We start from the raw sequence: 16,131 nt of genomic DNA, 5'->3' as shown, positions 1-16,131 counted from the left end.
TTTGGATAACAGGACAAGAAGCAGCAGTCAAACGTATTAAAAGATATTAGAAAATATTAAAACGTTAACAAATACATGACAAAACCTATGAATGAGTGCCAAGAAAACAGAAGTAACTCAAAGATTGGATAGAAAAAGTCATCTTTGGAGCTTTCAAAATTAATGGGGTTAATCAAAACAACAAGCAGCAGCTGTTGTGATTAGAATTCAAACCAGGTGTGTCAGAATCGCAAAGTGAGGAGCAGAATCAAAATACAGACTTTAAATACAAGCAAATATAATATATATATAATAAAAATGTATTTTTCAATGTATTTACTAAGGTTTCATGAGAAAAAAATGATTTGGTCCGTCAATATTCCCTAGCTTTAAAATAACAAAAGGAAATATTGCCATTTTGTTTTTTTTTACCTCTAAATTATTGTTTTTGTGTGCAGCAACTCAAAAAAAAAATATTTTCCTCAAAAAGACTCAGTATCTTTGAAGCATTCTATCATCCTTTTCATTTGTTGGATTTGCATGCTGAGAACTTTCAACAGGAACATGACAAATGAAAGAGAAGCAATAACAACCCATTTATACGAGAGCAGCACAACAGGATAATGCACAGCTCATTAGGCACTGTCTTTGACGGGAGAAGAGGACTAAGCTGCTTTGTTCAGAGAGGAATATGAATGAAAATCACAGAAACAACAACACCATTTATCTTTCTTTCTGTTTTCCTTGCATTTTTCTAAATCTATTTTATAAGTATTAGAAGAAATATTTAAAATGTCAGAAAAAAACGTTCAGATTTCCTCCTTATATGTTATGGTTTGTGTTTTTGCCCCATAGAGATGATTTGAACCTGACGGTTTTGCAGCTCATCAGGGGTCCAACACCACGTTGACGGAGGTATTGACACACAGTGTCCCATGAGAAATTTGTTGTTGCCATCTCGTTGATTACAATTGGGCTGTAAGACTTCCGGAAGCGATTTAAAACAGCAGAAAGATGAAGCGATAAATAAATGCCCCCCTTCCCCCTGGAGGGGCGTGCATACTAATTAGTTTGGCTTGTGGACAAACCATTCATGTGTGACTCTGCTGAGCTATAGCCGCGATAAAACCATAAGATGAAGACTCTATACTTACAGAATAACTTCTCTCAAGTGACAACAAAAAGCTGCTTTTACCGATGCGCCTCCGTGAGCGGATGCGCATGTGTGAGCGGCGTTTTGAGGTGATGAATGCTCCTGCTGTGTCTCGAGGGGTGAATTGATATCACGAGGAAGGGGGGGTGTCATCCTCTGATTGGGCATGTGCAGGAACGTAAAACCGAACCAGGCTCGACGAGGCACTAAAGTAATCCAAGCCTGCTACAGGTAATTGAGCTCGCAAATGCGCCTCTTTAGCGCTTTGACTCGCAACAGTAAAAGTGTGCAGCAGAATCCGGCGGGTTCAGGGCACAACAAGTAGAAGGATCGGCAGGTGAGAGAGCGAGAGAGCATTGATTTGCAGCTATTGAGGCTCGGCACGCATTTCAGCACGCTGGAGAGCGCACGTCGCCGCAGAGGCGGTGCGTGGATTCAACCGGTGGCTTTGAGCGGAGTGAGAGGACTGTTTCATTGAAGGTTATATAAAAAAATAATTAAAAAAAAAACTCCTCTTGTTTCACGAGTGGGATACCCTTTCTGGATCAGGACTACTACCTTTTCATTTTTTCCCTTCTTTTTTCTGAATCAGTGCGTAACCCTTCGTGCAGGAAGGCGTGCCGCTACTCGCCTCCAGAAGCCGTGCTGATCAGCGTGGAATAGGAGCCGACGAGACCCTCCATTTATAAGGATGCTGGTGGGAAATGCCTGGAGACAGAGATGACGAGATTTGTCAAAAGGCACTTGAACTCCTGTCAGATCTTTGCTCGAAGGGGGACGTGGAAAATGAAAACTGTGCGGATTTTATCTACTATTTCCGAGATCTCGCCAGGCCACGGTACTCAGATTCAGGTGAGACGGCGTTTGCACGCGTATTGTGGAGGGCTGCACGGGAGTTCAGCTGAATGAACGCACGTGTGACTTCCTTCATTGACAACCACACAAAAGGTTCAGGCTTTTGCAAATACTCTACTAATAGGGGCTAATTTACGCATGACACTTTTGGTAGAACAACCATTGAAATCAAGTTATAATAACAGTTTTCAGATAAGATCAACATCCTGAAAAGCAAACTGTTTGGTTGATTTCTTTCATCCGTCTCACGTCTGCCCCTAAATGAAGCACAAAGTGGAAAAACGCGCCTCTCCTCGTGGCATGTGGGAAGTGGGCGCTTCATTGGCTCATGTCATCTTAGGAACAATTTAAAAATGTATGCTTTACCCAACTTCTCCAGAATGAGGTTTATCTTTTGTGCACCAAACTAAACCAAAGCAGATAATGAATCACATAAATGTCTGTGAACATCATTTCCTCAATGAATCCACTGCTCATCTGCATAAAAGTGTTTTAAAGAAAGACCCATAACAATCCATGCAATCTTCCATGACACTTTTTCAAACCTATACTACTTCTCAGTTTTTTATATTGATCCTTCATGGCTTCTCTTTTTAAAACTAGCAAATATAATAGATTAAAATGTAACTTTGATTTCAGCTCTGATGCAGCTGACAGGTGACAAGTGTGATGCATGCCTCAACTGAAAAGTGAGGTCACACTGACTCAGATCAAACTTTTTTTTTCGTTCTCAATCAGAATTACTGTGGATTTTTTCTTGGTTAACTTTGTTTGACTCTTTAATTTAAAGTTTTAACTAAACAGAAAACATCGACTTGCTGGTGATTTATGACCATCATGGCAATCTAAAGCAGTCAGTGTGATCAATAAACAAGTAATTGGATCACATTTTGATCAAAAAAGAAAAATAATAGCTGGATTTTAGAGCAATGACATTTTAACAGAATTTGTATTGGAAATCTAGCTCATACAAACAGGTGGTAAAATAATTATTTGCTCTGACAAGTTGTGTGAAATATTTACACATCTAGCCAGTTTACAAACTCTTTTACCAAGAGCAAATTAAAAGTGGGGTACATTGAATAAAACACTTAATTGAGATACAGTTCTTATTTATTTATTTTACATTTTTAGCTTGAGGGCATTTCAAATAAAGTCAGGAAGTTGCAAAAAATGCTCCTCAACAGTTTGTAGAATGTTGAGAGGGAACTTCTTTGTTTGATTATTGGGGATGGAACGTTTTTTTTTTTGGTGCAGGTACCACTGTTGGTAGTTGGCAGAGCATGTTGAGGAAATGGACGTAGATTGGATCACAGAGCTGTTTGAGGATATTTAGGGAATACAGGGCTGTTAAGTTGACAGAAAACATGAGGGCTGTGAAGGTGAAGGCAACCAAAGGAAGCCAGTGCAGAGATCTGAACAGTGATGTGACATAAGTCCTTGTAGTGGAGTAAAAGTGAGATGCTGCTGCTTTATGGATCATCTGCAGATGTTTCATTGTGCAGGCTGTTGTGAGTGCATTGCAAGGAGAAAAGTTAAAAGTTCCTGCACAAGAAGTTAAGTTGTGTCTCCAAAATTGTAAAGTTGTAAAAATATATTTTCTCTATAGCTAAGCAGGTCATCAAACTGGACTTTTGCATTGGATTAAGTGAGCATCTTTTTGTCTTCAAATGTCTGTAAGGTAATGGCACTAATACATAAGGGAAAATATAAGAAAAGCTGAGATGCATGGAGAAGGTAATTCCTTCTCAAGCCAAATAATGTAGAAATGTTTCATATTAAGAGTTCGGTTGTTCAAAAACTGGGCCAGAGATGTCCAGTTCACTTATAGATGTGTTGATTGGTGGATTAACGGGCCAAATGCTGCAAATGTCTTTAACAAAGATCCAGTTCCACAGTTGAATAGTCATTATTGTAGAGTTTTAGGTTGATGGTACTCTGTTTTTTTTTTACTAAGAATAGAATAAGAGAGAATAGCCTGAAATTTTCCACAAACGTGGGGTCGAAGGTGGGTTTCTTTGGCAGTGGTCTGACAAGTGCTCTTTAAACAGAATAGACAAAGTGGAACAAAAGAAGATGGTTCATCCCTTTTTCTGATTCAGTATTCTGCTATCTACTCTGTGCACACACCTCAAGGCAGCTAACCTCTGTCCTTGTTCCTTCTAATAAAATCTTAATTATATGAAAATGTAATCACATTTTATGCATATAGTTTAATAAACATGATAAGACCCGTCATACTTAGTTGAGGTTCGTTTCTAGGTTTATTTGTCTAAAGTCTCCCCTGCAACTCAAAAAGGAAAAACGATGATTTAAAATGAATCATTAAAATATTACAAAAAAATGCATTATATGGGTGAATAGTTTTAATAGATTTGCGATGAAAGTGTCTGCCAAATACCTGAAGATATCGGTTCTCTGCTGCAGCTACTGTGGATCCTTCTATCTGTTCATACTTTCTGGATTGGATTCAGTCTGGAACATGACAAATATGGACCAGAAGCTTATATTTCCAATCTAGAATGAATCAAGAGCCCACTGAGACTTGTGCTTGGAGAAAATACATCTCAGAGGCAGAACATTGCTTTTTCAGCATTTGCTCACCTCCCACACTATCGCACCTTAGAATGTCCTGCTCTCTAAATTTGGTCCGCCCTCCCTGTTGTCAGTCTCTGGATTTTCCCCAGATATCTTAAGAATCTTTATCTCCAAGGCGGGGCAGCCTGCCAAACTGACTACTGTGGGCTCAGTGTCCTCTGACGGCAAATTGCTCAGTTTCTCGACATCATTATTCCACATTATTCTCCCATAATTCTCAGTTTCTTTTGGTGTTCACAGAATCTCACAGCTCAGCACAGAAAGCACAGTTGGTCTGAGTTCCTGTGGCAACTCTGACAGTGCCCACACACAGAACCAGTCTCACACTAGACAGAGCTGCTGGAGTTACAGAATAGGTATGCTGGAATTGTATTGGTTTCAAGATTTGGGGTGATGTAAATATTTCAAATAGTGTTGCTCTGTATTAAGTTATTTTGTTCATCAATAGAAATGTATTCAAATATTCTGCAGGATAGTAGTTTTTACAACAGAGAATTTGCAATTCTGAAAGGCTTAAGTGATAATGCTTCTTAATTTGCTGCATCCAAATAAACGACAATGTTACAACAATAGTTACATTTTTCATACTGATGCCCAAAATAAGTGGTGCAAAGAAATAAAGTGTCTAGATAAATAGTTTATTTTAACAAAGTAATGCATGCATTTATGTTTTTGTCTTTTTTTTGTTTAGATTAAAGCTGTTTAACTTTCAGCACTCTTTTACACTTTCATATTTAGTGTAATGAAAAAGAAAAAGAACAAAAAAAAGCACTTTCAAGTATGCAGCTAATGGTGTTTGCTTGTTCAGCATATGAAAAGTAGAAAGTTTTAGGTGGAAAAAGCAGACCTATAAAAAAATAACTTTTTAAGACCAAAACTAAAAAAAAAAATGTGTATTTAGCATGTTCTTGTAGCATTTTCCCCTGATGAAGGACATATATAATATAAAAAAATAAAATTAAAACTGCATTTTTGAGTATTTCTTTATTCAATTTGTGATGAATCAAGAGTAGATAGAAACTCCCTTTTTGACAAAGCTCTTAGTTGTGACACAAACTTAAACGTGCCAAAATCTTTCTGCTCAGCTTCATTCTGATGCATGTAGCGAACACTTGAAGACAAATAGATCAATGTACATCTTCATTTTCCTCAAATGAAAAATGTCATATATGTCTTATATGTATTTGATTTTGGCCAAGAAGTAAAAAAAAAAATCATAATAAAAGACTACTGGGAACAATTTTACAATAAAAAAATATATATAGTTGGGGTGAGACTTTAAAGAAAACCAGTTTTCTTCAGAGATTAAAGGCTAATTAAGTTCCTCAAAGAAGAAAATGCTGCAGCATGAAATTCTATTAGAAATGCTAAAAAATGGAGAGGAGGTTGGCAGGTGTGCTTAGGTGTAGCAGGGTTCAAAGCTCAGGGGAAGGTGGTTGGCCTAGATGCTTAAGTACTTTTATGAGAAAGCCTTGATTGTGTCAAAATAAGACAAACCAGGCTGAAACATTGGGGACTGAGCTGTTGTCAGCAAGTGTGGCTCAGGTGTGGAGCCTGGGGCTGAAATGAAGGAAGAATCCTCAGGTGGCCGGCCAATGTGAATCTTTTATAACCATTTGTTTAGATGTAATTATGTTCTGATGCTTATTTATTTATTCATTTATGTTTTTTGCTGAAACTATGGAATCATTCAGGTCTTTGTAGTTTATTGCATTGTCACATCAAACACACTTTATTATTCATTTATTTACTAATTAAGGCATGTCGTAAGATTCCTTTGAAATATTGGCTTTTTGTTTAGGTCTTTTAAAGTCATAACTGCCAAATACTACTCATATGCTAACAAAAATAATGCAAATGTTTTCGTAACTCTCGTAAAACTTGATCCTTTGCCGATCTTTCCCAGGACAGGTGGAAAAAACAGAACTTCGATGTGTAATTACGCCACCAACTTAACTAAAAGTACTCCATACTACAAAGGTCTTTGTCCTTATAGATGGATACAGGTTGTCTGTGGGCGAAAGATGAGCAAACCTGTACAGTGCACGCCGGTGGCCCACAGGAAACATCAAAGTCGTTGACCATTTGCGGTGCCAGTTGAGTGAAAATGATCAAGCACACTTTTTCCTATGGGAATGGAGTGGGCTACAAGTCGTGATGAACACTCAAGCAATACATAGAGATAAGGAAGGGTGAGTTAGGTGAAATGTAGGCATATTGTGCAGATTTTTCCTTTGTTCAGCTCCTCCCAAACCCTGCACGAGGAGCCAGTTAGTGCTGTTCAAATAAGACTTGTGCTCCTTGCTCGCCTCTTGCACCTGACTGTTAGAAATGAAGGAAGGAGGGGATCAAAGCATAGTATGTGTTAGCTTTCTACGAGCACTTGTGCATTGTGCACACCCCGTTCGTAAAGCATTTGTGCGGAGTCATCAAGGAGCCAGTACATTCACCGTACTAACAACTAAACTATAGAATTAGGACACTATGACAGTATCACCTGTTCTGGAAGTCCTTACAAACACTTTATGGTACACTTACCACACGCTCAACAGGTACATTCTGTTTTTATGACATCCCTCAAGGTAGCCTTATGAGCCACAGGGAAACTGCAAGACATACTTGTGCTCCCTTTAAGATGCAGCCACTCCTCTCTGTGATCCTCTACGGGCCCAGACAGCCCAAAGCACGCTTACAAGTCAATCCTCGTACAAATGCATGTAACTAAGGCTAAAAACTCACTCAGAGGAGTCATAAACATTGTAAATACTTCCATGCCTCCAGTGACTTTGTACTGTGGCTTCAAAGTCTTTAACAGGTATTCAAACCCCAATTATCCATTACTTTATAGTGAACATTACCATATAAAACATGATTGTCTTATCTTCTTTATTTCAATTTTTTATAGAAATGGACCTGAGTTTGTATTTTTCTTACTCCCAATAGACAAAACTCTTCTTTTCCTTTTTAACCCTTGTGTTATTCTATGCATGTTTACGTTGAAAGTGGGGTCATGTAGGCCCAACGTGCTGATCTTTTTTTTTTTTTCTTGGATTTTTTTGTCTTCACTGGTGTGCGTGGGAAATATAAAATCCTGTCTACCTTTGTCATGGAAGGAATCACACCTCAATATAAGGGTGGGGTCATCTGGACCCCATAAGATAGAACCAGGGTTAAATGTCATAGTTACTTTTTTATGCTTAAAACATTTAAAGGCTTCTAAAGGTAGCTTTTTGCAAGCAAAACATTGGTAGATACTGTAGAGTGGACTAGTGCATTACTATATTTGTACTATATCTTAACATGGTTTGCATCCATCTATCTTCTTCCACTCATCCGGGACCGGGTCTAGGGTCTAAGCAAAGATGAGATTTTCCTCTCCCAGGCAACTTCCTCCAACTCCACTGCGAGGACTCTGAAGTAATCCCCGGTCATCCTAGAGAGGTCTACCCAGGGGACTCATCTCATCCCTGAACAACTACCTTAACGAGTTGGAGGGGTTTGAGAACTTGAGTGATCCCAGGAGCGAAACTGTTCAGGGCTTTTACCACTGGAAGGGTTTCCCATGGCAGACTGGTCTTGGCTGACAAGCCAGACAAAGATCGGCTCAGAAACCCCTGGATTGGCATCAACTGGGGCCCACTCTGGAGCCAGACCTGTGGGGTTGGGGCTCGAAGGTGAGCACCCGGCTACCCTGGTTGGGTAACCCCCTAAAAAAAACACAGTGGGATTACTCTCATGTGGGCCCACCACCGGATAGGTGGTAGGTGGGTGCCTCAGCAGCCCAAACCCCATTCATAGAACTTTTTGAACATGATTTCCATTTTTTATTATTGACAGTACATTACTGGAAATAGTACTAGAATCCTTTAAGACATAGTAAAACTATTTGCCCATTTCCAATCAGTTTTAAGCCTAATATACTTTTGTTGAAAACCATGGAAAATAAAAAAATAAAAAATTGCAAAAAATGTACAACCCAACATTCAGTGGATCGTAAGACTAAACCTAACACCAACAATGTGAGATAAACATCTAAATATGTTAATATTTATTCCTCACATCATTGTGAATGACTCATTAAAACCTCCTTAAACTGTCTCCTTCAACAAACTGAGATTTTGCATTTATTTTTTATGCATAGAATGATGATGTTTTCCCACCCATGATTTAAATGACAATTCACATTTGAGTTGACAATTCAATATGCAATTTACAGGCAATTTTAAAAAGCATTTTGCAATTCATTACAAGCTAACTGGTAGACTGGGTTTGGCTGTAAAAAGCCTACAGTCGTGCAAAAGGGAATGCTTTTGCCAGAAGCTTTTTGGAGGTCACATTTGAATAATAGAACAAAATCATCACATTTATAAATAATTCAGTTAATTTATATATTTTGTGCATTTTTGATTAAAGTATTCATATTTTGTACCAACATCTACTTGTCAGCTAATTAAATATGTTTCATTAAGGGACATTTAAATGTCAAGTTCAACTTTAACAATTAGTTGAATTGATTTTTTATCCAAATTAATCTGTAAAAATAGTAAATTCACCAAAGCTACAAACCACAATCTCACAGAAAGCAGCTATATTTTCTATCTACACGGTGGATTACATGGACTCCTTCCAGCTGCAACATTCCCTGGAACCCACCATTTGCCAATTGATTCAATATGTAATTAGCCAATCAGACAATGGCAGCTCAATGCACATTTGCCTGTAGATATGATCAAGAGCGGGGCTGCTTCTAATCTAAAGAAAAAATCCAAACTCTTATCTTTCTGTACCCTCTTATTTGACCTTGTTTACAAACTAACTGCGTAGAAGAAAGAAGAAAAACATTGGAAGGAAGACATTTGAAATCTCGGCATTTAAAAACTTTGACTCAGCCATTCTTTTGTCAATGGCAGACAGCAGACATAGCCTGTGCTTTCAATCTGACCTGAGCGAGCCACAAATTCTGAAAGATGAACTGTGAATAGAGGCAGGAAGGTTGTAAATTGTATGCGTTATGAGTCAGAAACCTCGAAGAAAGCATTTACCACATGCAGAATAATTGCTCATCCACACCCACCCATGCACTCAACGAGTCTGATTTATCAGCAGAAAAAATATTTTGGTGTCCAAGTGTTTGAGTGTTAAAATTGTGGGTTTTTGAATATTGAATGTGGAGTTACTTAAGGAAACAAACTTTCCTTCATCATGTACAACATACATTAAATAATTTAGAAACATAATTATATGTGCATATTCAGATTATATTTTAAAAACATTTGTAGTTTAATTGCATACATGGTTATTTTTGTATTAAGTGAGTCAACAGAGATTTAGACCTTATTTAATTGGTTTAAGGTTATATGCTATGCACTTTTATTTTGGTTTATTTTCCACTTGTTTGGTGTTGATCAAATACGTTATATCCACTGATTTTGTTTTTTTAATTACTTACAGACATAGGACGAATACTGTAAACTCTGTCAACCATAGGATTATGAACAGCAATAAAAAAGCACAAATGAGGCCCCCCTCTTCACAACCCTCTAAAAGTAGGTCATTAGGTGGGCAAGGTGAAGAGGAAAGTTTTGTTGACCTCACTGATAATCAAAAAATATGCCCCTGTCAATGCACTAATTTGATTTCTTTTATTATCAACAAATATTAAGCATTTTTAAAATTAACTCAGCCCCTGAAGGGACACAGAAGTAAACAGATTTTTATTTTACTGGTTTCTGGTACTGCACCACTTGTACATATCTTTTTTTAATTTGACTTTACATAAATCAGCCTTTACATTGTTTTTTTTTTTTTGTGTGTATGTAAAGCTGACTTTTTTGTACTTTTTTACCTAAGATCGGTAAGTTAAATCATCGGATCAGGAGTTTTTGGCTTGGAAAAAAGTAGTAATATTAATAAATAAATAAATAAATAAAAATAACCAAATAAAGTAAATATATATTCAGCATTTCAAGTAATGGTTCCCAAACTCTGAAATTTTCTGCCACTTTCCCTACACCTCATTGACTCAACCAAGGCTCTTAAAATGAACCTGAAGACCATTTATTTCAGCAGACTCTTATCTAAAAGTAGATTTCTGCTTTGGCAGGAACTTGTAATTTTATGTTCATTTCATCTATAATCCATCCATCCATCCATCTTCTTGACCGCTTCTTCCCTTTCGGGGTCGCGGGGGTGCCGGAGCCTAACCCAGCTGCTGATGGGCGAAGGCGGGGTACACCCTGGACAGGTTGCCAGTCTGTCACAGCATTTCATCTATAATAGGATTTATTTTTGTTTTACTTCGTTTGTATATTTATTGACATGGGCTGGTAAGCATTTTGTGATTATTTTAGGGAAAAGTACAAATAAACTTGATTTACCTACTAGCAAGAAAAGTAACCTCTCCACAAAAGCAGAAATTGTTGTCTTTTTGCGTGGAATCTACGTGTTGTCATGCTAAGTTGAAAAGACATTAACATAAAGTCTTAGAGACGATTCACTTGCTGTCAATCAATCTGCAGGTCTTCGGGGAAAAACATATTTAAATTGAAAATGCAGAAGACAGCCACCCTGCAGAGATGCAGCTGCTAATTCGTGTTTTGGAGAAATGCTTTTATGAAAAGTCACCCACTTCTTGAAAGCAGGAATGATTCAGAAAGCCGTTGACGACTCGCTGGTTCACACCTCGTCTCCCTTTCCATGGTAACTCGCACACCCTGGGCTGGTGTAAACAAATGCAGTGTGGGGATATTTGGTGTCATGATTTGAAACTAGAAACTGTTATATGACAGACTTTAGCCTAAAATAATTCTTACAGTAAAAGTAAAAAATAAACAATACTCCCACTGCCTCTGTAGCAGCCCACAAGAGCATTAACTGGAATAGATGAAGTTCGAATCTGTTTAAACAACCAAAGGAGACATTTTGGGTCTACACAGATTCCATAACTTGTTTAAATAACAAGTTTGTTACAAAACAGACACTTTTTGTATAAAGGTAGTTTTTTAGAAGCATAAAAAACAGAATCTACGATTCAAAGTTATCTGTAGACTTAGGAGCTGATTAGAATCTCCCCCCTCATTCTGTCTACCATGCTCCACTTCATGAATAAATACTACAACTGTCATTGCTTTGAACATCGCTTCTGTGCAGATATGTGATCACACCAGCTTCTGCTTTTGTTTAGGAAAACATACATTTAGAATCATTTCAAACCTGTGGACTAAGAAAAATTTAGGAAGTCATGCAGTTCATTTGGACACCCATTTTTGTTGTCTGAAAATGTTCCACTCACAATGACTATAAGACTTTGTAACACAGCGAGTTATCACGGGAACTCATCGTCTAACCTCCTATTCTTCGCCTGTTCTCTCAGATATATCAGTGAGTCTGCTGTCACTGGTAGTGACTGCCTGTGGCTTAGCCCTGTTTGGAGTCTCGCTCTTCGTCTCTTGGAAGCTCTGCTGGATACCATGGAGAGAACGTGGGCTCTCACCCACCACCAAGGAACCTCAAGGGCACATCAATCCCACCATGAGCCCCCTGCCTTCTCAGCCTACACCACGACAGCCTGTCTACACGGCGGTGGATCCCCCAATGCACAACCGCCGTAAGTCGTCGCACTGTTCAATCACCAAAGAGCCCACTCCCGTGGCGTCTGTAGTGTCAGTGGAGGCTCCTGGGACTCCTGTATCACCCCCACCTGTGGTCATGGCCACACCAGAGGCAGCTATGAAGATCAGCCACACGTCTCCAGACATTGCACTAGATGCTCAGAGTAAAACCAGAGAGAATGGGATTCACACTAATCCTCGAATGCAGCGGCAGACCACAGACCCTGCGCCAGGTGGATGCGCAATATCTGAAATTGGGTCAGTATGAACTTTTCTGTTGGTTTCTCTCCATCATAACTGAAACATGTTCTGATGCAACATCACTCCTGTTTTTCCAATACCAAGCAAACTGCTCATCTTTCATCAACTTCCTAACACATTTGTTAAACACCCTTTGTATTATAAAACCACATCAATGTTGTCTATGTCTTGTTTTTATACATTGCTGCTTTTTGTTTAGGTATACAGCAGTTTGTGAACTTGGAATTGTATTAATAGAAGGTTTCAAAGGTGTGTGGAATGACAAATCACGTCTTCTTTTTTTTCTTTGTCCACAGCCAAGGCTCCATTCGGCGACATATGAACCTCTCCAACCCTGACTTCAATGTGGCTCAGTTCCAAAGGCAGGACTCCCTCACTGGAATGGGTCTGGGTCTTGGCCGTCTCAAGCCTGAACTCTATCAGCCTTGCTCTATGGAAGGGGATGAAGGCGGCCACAGAGGAAGAAGTTGTGGTCGCCTCCACTTTGTCCTTAAATTTGACTGTAACCTGGAACAGTTAATAGTAAAAATCCACAAAGCAGAGGACCTCCCAGCCAAGGACTTCTCTGGTACTTCTGACCCATATGTTAAGATCTACCTTTTGCCTGAGCGGAAGACCAAGCACCAAACCAAGGTGCACCGCAAAACGCTCAACCCCATATTCGATGAGGTCTTCCTTTTTCCCGTGGCTTATTCCGAGCTTCCCACTCGTAAGCTCCACTTCACTGTCTATGACTTTGACCGCTTTTCCCGCCATGACATTATTGGTCAGGTGGTTGTGGATAACTTCCTGGAGCTGGCAGATTTCCCCAGGGAAACCAAACTCTGCCTAGATATACAGTATGTTTCCTCGGTAAGTCTAAACTTCTGTTTTTATTTTTTGCATAAACTTGAGCTGAAACTTTAAAACTGTGTTAATTATATCATGAGTAATTTGACATCTTCAAAATAAAAAGTGCTTAGGCCACCTAAAAGGACTGAAGAATCATGGTAGGATCTCCATGGGCTGGTGTCAGAACTGATAATGTGAGACATGTCATTGCCAATAGTCTCCAAAATGTCCTGTTTGCAAGGATCTGAGTTTCCTTTAGTTCGGGGGTGTCAAACTTATTTTGGTTTGGGGACCACATTCAACTGATCTGATCTCAAGGCAAATGGGCCGGACCAGGTGCATAATAGCAAATTAACCTGTGGTCAACTTGTTATGAGTAGCTTTGTTCTTGCTTTGCTTTTTTCTCAGTTGGAAGAAATGGCTCAAATAACTTAGTAGATTTACCTTATTATTTTTATTATTATTGGAGCTATTATTATTATCTTTCTGACAGCCACATTTTGGTAATTGTGGTGTCACAGCTGATAATTTTTACAGCAACTTAATAGCAGTGAGGCTAGCAGGGAACGTAACTGCTTCTTACCCAGACGTTGCACGCGCTTGCAAAGAAATGCTATTTATTCCTTGATCTCTTGTTATGCCGGTGTTTCTTTTCCTTTGTTTCCCCTAGTGGTGGAATTGCACATTGCGGCCATTTTTTAAATCATAACTTGCCACAGGAATGGGCTAGAAATGTGCTTTTTTTCCCAAACATCCCTATATTTTTTTCTCTCCATAACTGGGCCAGATTAAACCATCTGGCGGGCCGGATGCAGCCCAAGGACTGTTTATTTGACATCCTTACTTTAGATAGTTGCTCAGTCTTTCTCACAGCTGTTGGAGTTTTGAAAATGTTAAAAGTATTTTACAAAGCAAATCTTAAAAAAAAGGACCAGGTTTCAGTGATTTAGTTTCTACAAATAGACCTGGACATAAAACAAAACTTAAGTCCTTTATGGGATTAAGTTACTAGAAGTCTATGCAACATTTATGAGGAGACTTTATTTTGATTTAGAGTAGAATCTATTGCCATAAATATACATTTTCTCTCATTCTTCTGACTTAAACTTTATAAGTCTCAAAAGTCTCTACATGTTCAAAAGTTATAAATCAAAATTTCAATGGGCCTGTTAAGTCATTCTTATGTTACTTTGCTAAAAGAGTGAGTGATTTTACTATACATTGTTCTTTAGATTTTTTTTCAACTTCTTAGAATGAATGGTTTGCATGTAATATTACCTGGTTAGTTCGAATCATGTAATCATTTTACAACTAAATATTATTTCTTTGTAACTTTTATTTGCTATAAGCAAGTGTCAAACATGAGATGTGAAAGATTTCTGAAAAAAATACATTTTGATAGATAAAAACGGATAACATTTAAAGCATGCTTGTGGCGGGGTTCTTCTTGTAGCGAGCCAGGAAATACTCAGAACTAAGATGAGCCAGGTCTTAAATAAATAACGGGATTTTATTGTTCCCAACAAAGTTCATAACACTGTTTGGGAGAGCCTGTTGCCACCACTGCAACCATGACTGCTCTGTCTCAAACTGAAAAGTTCTCCCCTTATAAAGGCTTAGCCCCTCCCACAGGCCAATTAACCAAACTTCTTTTACAGAAAATTCAGCCTTATATCTGGAAAAAAAATAACCTAAAATGAAGAAATTATTAATCATGGCTTTAACAGAAACAAGTTTGAAACCAAAAGCATTATGACAGAGAAAAAGGAAAAAAAAAAAAAACAACTTACAATTCTGACAGGTGACACCACTTCCTGTTTCCTATATGTATGATGATGTGTACAATGCTCTGGTTGAAATGTTTGTGGTGGGAAGCCTGGATGGTAAGTAACATTCTATTTAAAACTAAGTGTGCACCCTTTGAGTTAAATAAAATGTGGCTGTGGTGAAAGTGAATGATTAATGTGCCTGGATGTATGTATGTGTCTGGTGTAACTATAAACTAAATGACTGAGAAATGACAGGATAGAAGGAGGAAGAAAAAAAACAAAACAATTCAAGTCTTCAGGCACTGTCCTGCAACCTGTGACGCTGCTTCGTCACAATGCTTTAGTGATGTGTGTCAGGGTATCAACAGCAGACAATTGGTGCTTTTAAAACAATCAGTGTCTATTTGGATTTAGTAACATTTNNNGCCTGTTAAGTCATTCTTATGTTACTTTGCTAAAAGAGTGAGTGATTTTACTATACATTGTTCTTTAGATTTTTTTTCAACTTCTTAAAATGAATGGTTTGCATGTAATATCAGCTGGTTAGTTCGAATCATGTAATCATTTTACAACTAAATATTATTTCTTTGTAACTTTTATTTGGTATAAGCAAGTGTCAAACATGAGATGTGAAAGATTTCTGAAAAAAATACATTTGATAGATAAAAACGGATAACATTTAAAGCATGCTTTAGTGATGTGTGTCAGGGTATCAACAGCAGACAATTGGTGCTTTTAAAACAATCAGTGTCTATTTGGATTTAGTAACATTTTTTTTCCTATTAAGACTAAAAAGTGATGAATGAAGCCAGAATGCAGGTTAATTTAAGGGTTTTTTGTGTGTCTAGTGCTAAACATGGAAGCACCGCAAAATATTCAAAGTTTTAAATAAATCCTTATTTTACGGGTAAGTCCTGCTGCTATGATTTACTGTGATGTTATAACACATGTGGTTGATGCTCTTTTGCTCAAACACAAAGTATGCAAAGGCTTCTTATCAAACACACTTCCACAGATGCCCATACAAAACAAGCTAATTATCTTTGGAAAGCAGAACAAAGGTGAAACATTCGGT

The 16,131-nt window shown here is 38.1% G+C and overlaps 1 protein-coding gene across 3 annotated transcripts in view; it reads left to right on the top strand.

The window, feature by feature from the left end:
• The first annotated feature begins 1,055 nt into the window (after positions 1 to 1,055).
• The window catches only part of syt9a (synaptotagmin IXa), a 20,688-nt gene continuing 5,612 nt past the window's right edge, over positions 1,056 to 16,131 (top strand). The window contains exons 1-4 of one of the 3 annotated variants that reach the window (XM_024295076.2): positions 1,056 to 1,363; positions 1,725 to 1,984; positions 11,958 to 12,453; positions 12,753 to 13,308. In XM_024295076.2, coding sequence (XP_024150844.1) covers positions 1,837 to 1,984; positions 11,958 to 12,453; positions 12,753 to 13,308 — 1,200 coding nt within the window. In that variant the 5' untranslated portion in view covers positions 1,056 to 1,363; positions 1,725 to 1,836. Of the gene's footprint in view, positions 1,985 to 11,957; positions 12,454 to 12,752; positions 13,309 to 16,131 lie in introns of all 3 variants that reach the window. The other 2 variants (XM_024295075.2, XM_024295073.2) reach the window with 2 other exon arrangements.

Source organism: Oryzias melastigma, linkage group LG3 (assembly GCF_002922805.2).
Source record: "Oryzias melastigma strain HK-1 linkage group LG3, ASM292280v2, whole genome shotgun sequence".
Lineage (NCBI taxonomy): Eukaryota > Metazoa > Chordata > Actinopteri > Beloniformes > Adrianichthyidae > Oryzias > Oryzias melastigma.
This window is presented reverse-complemented; position numbering and strand designations above follow the sequence as displayed.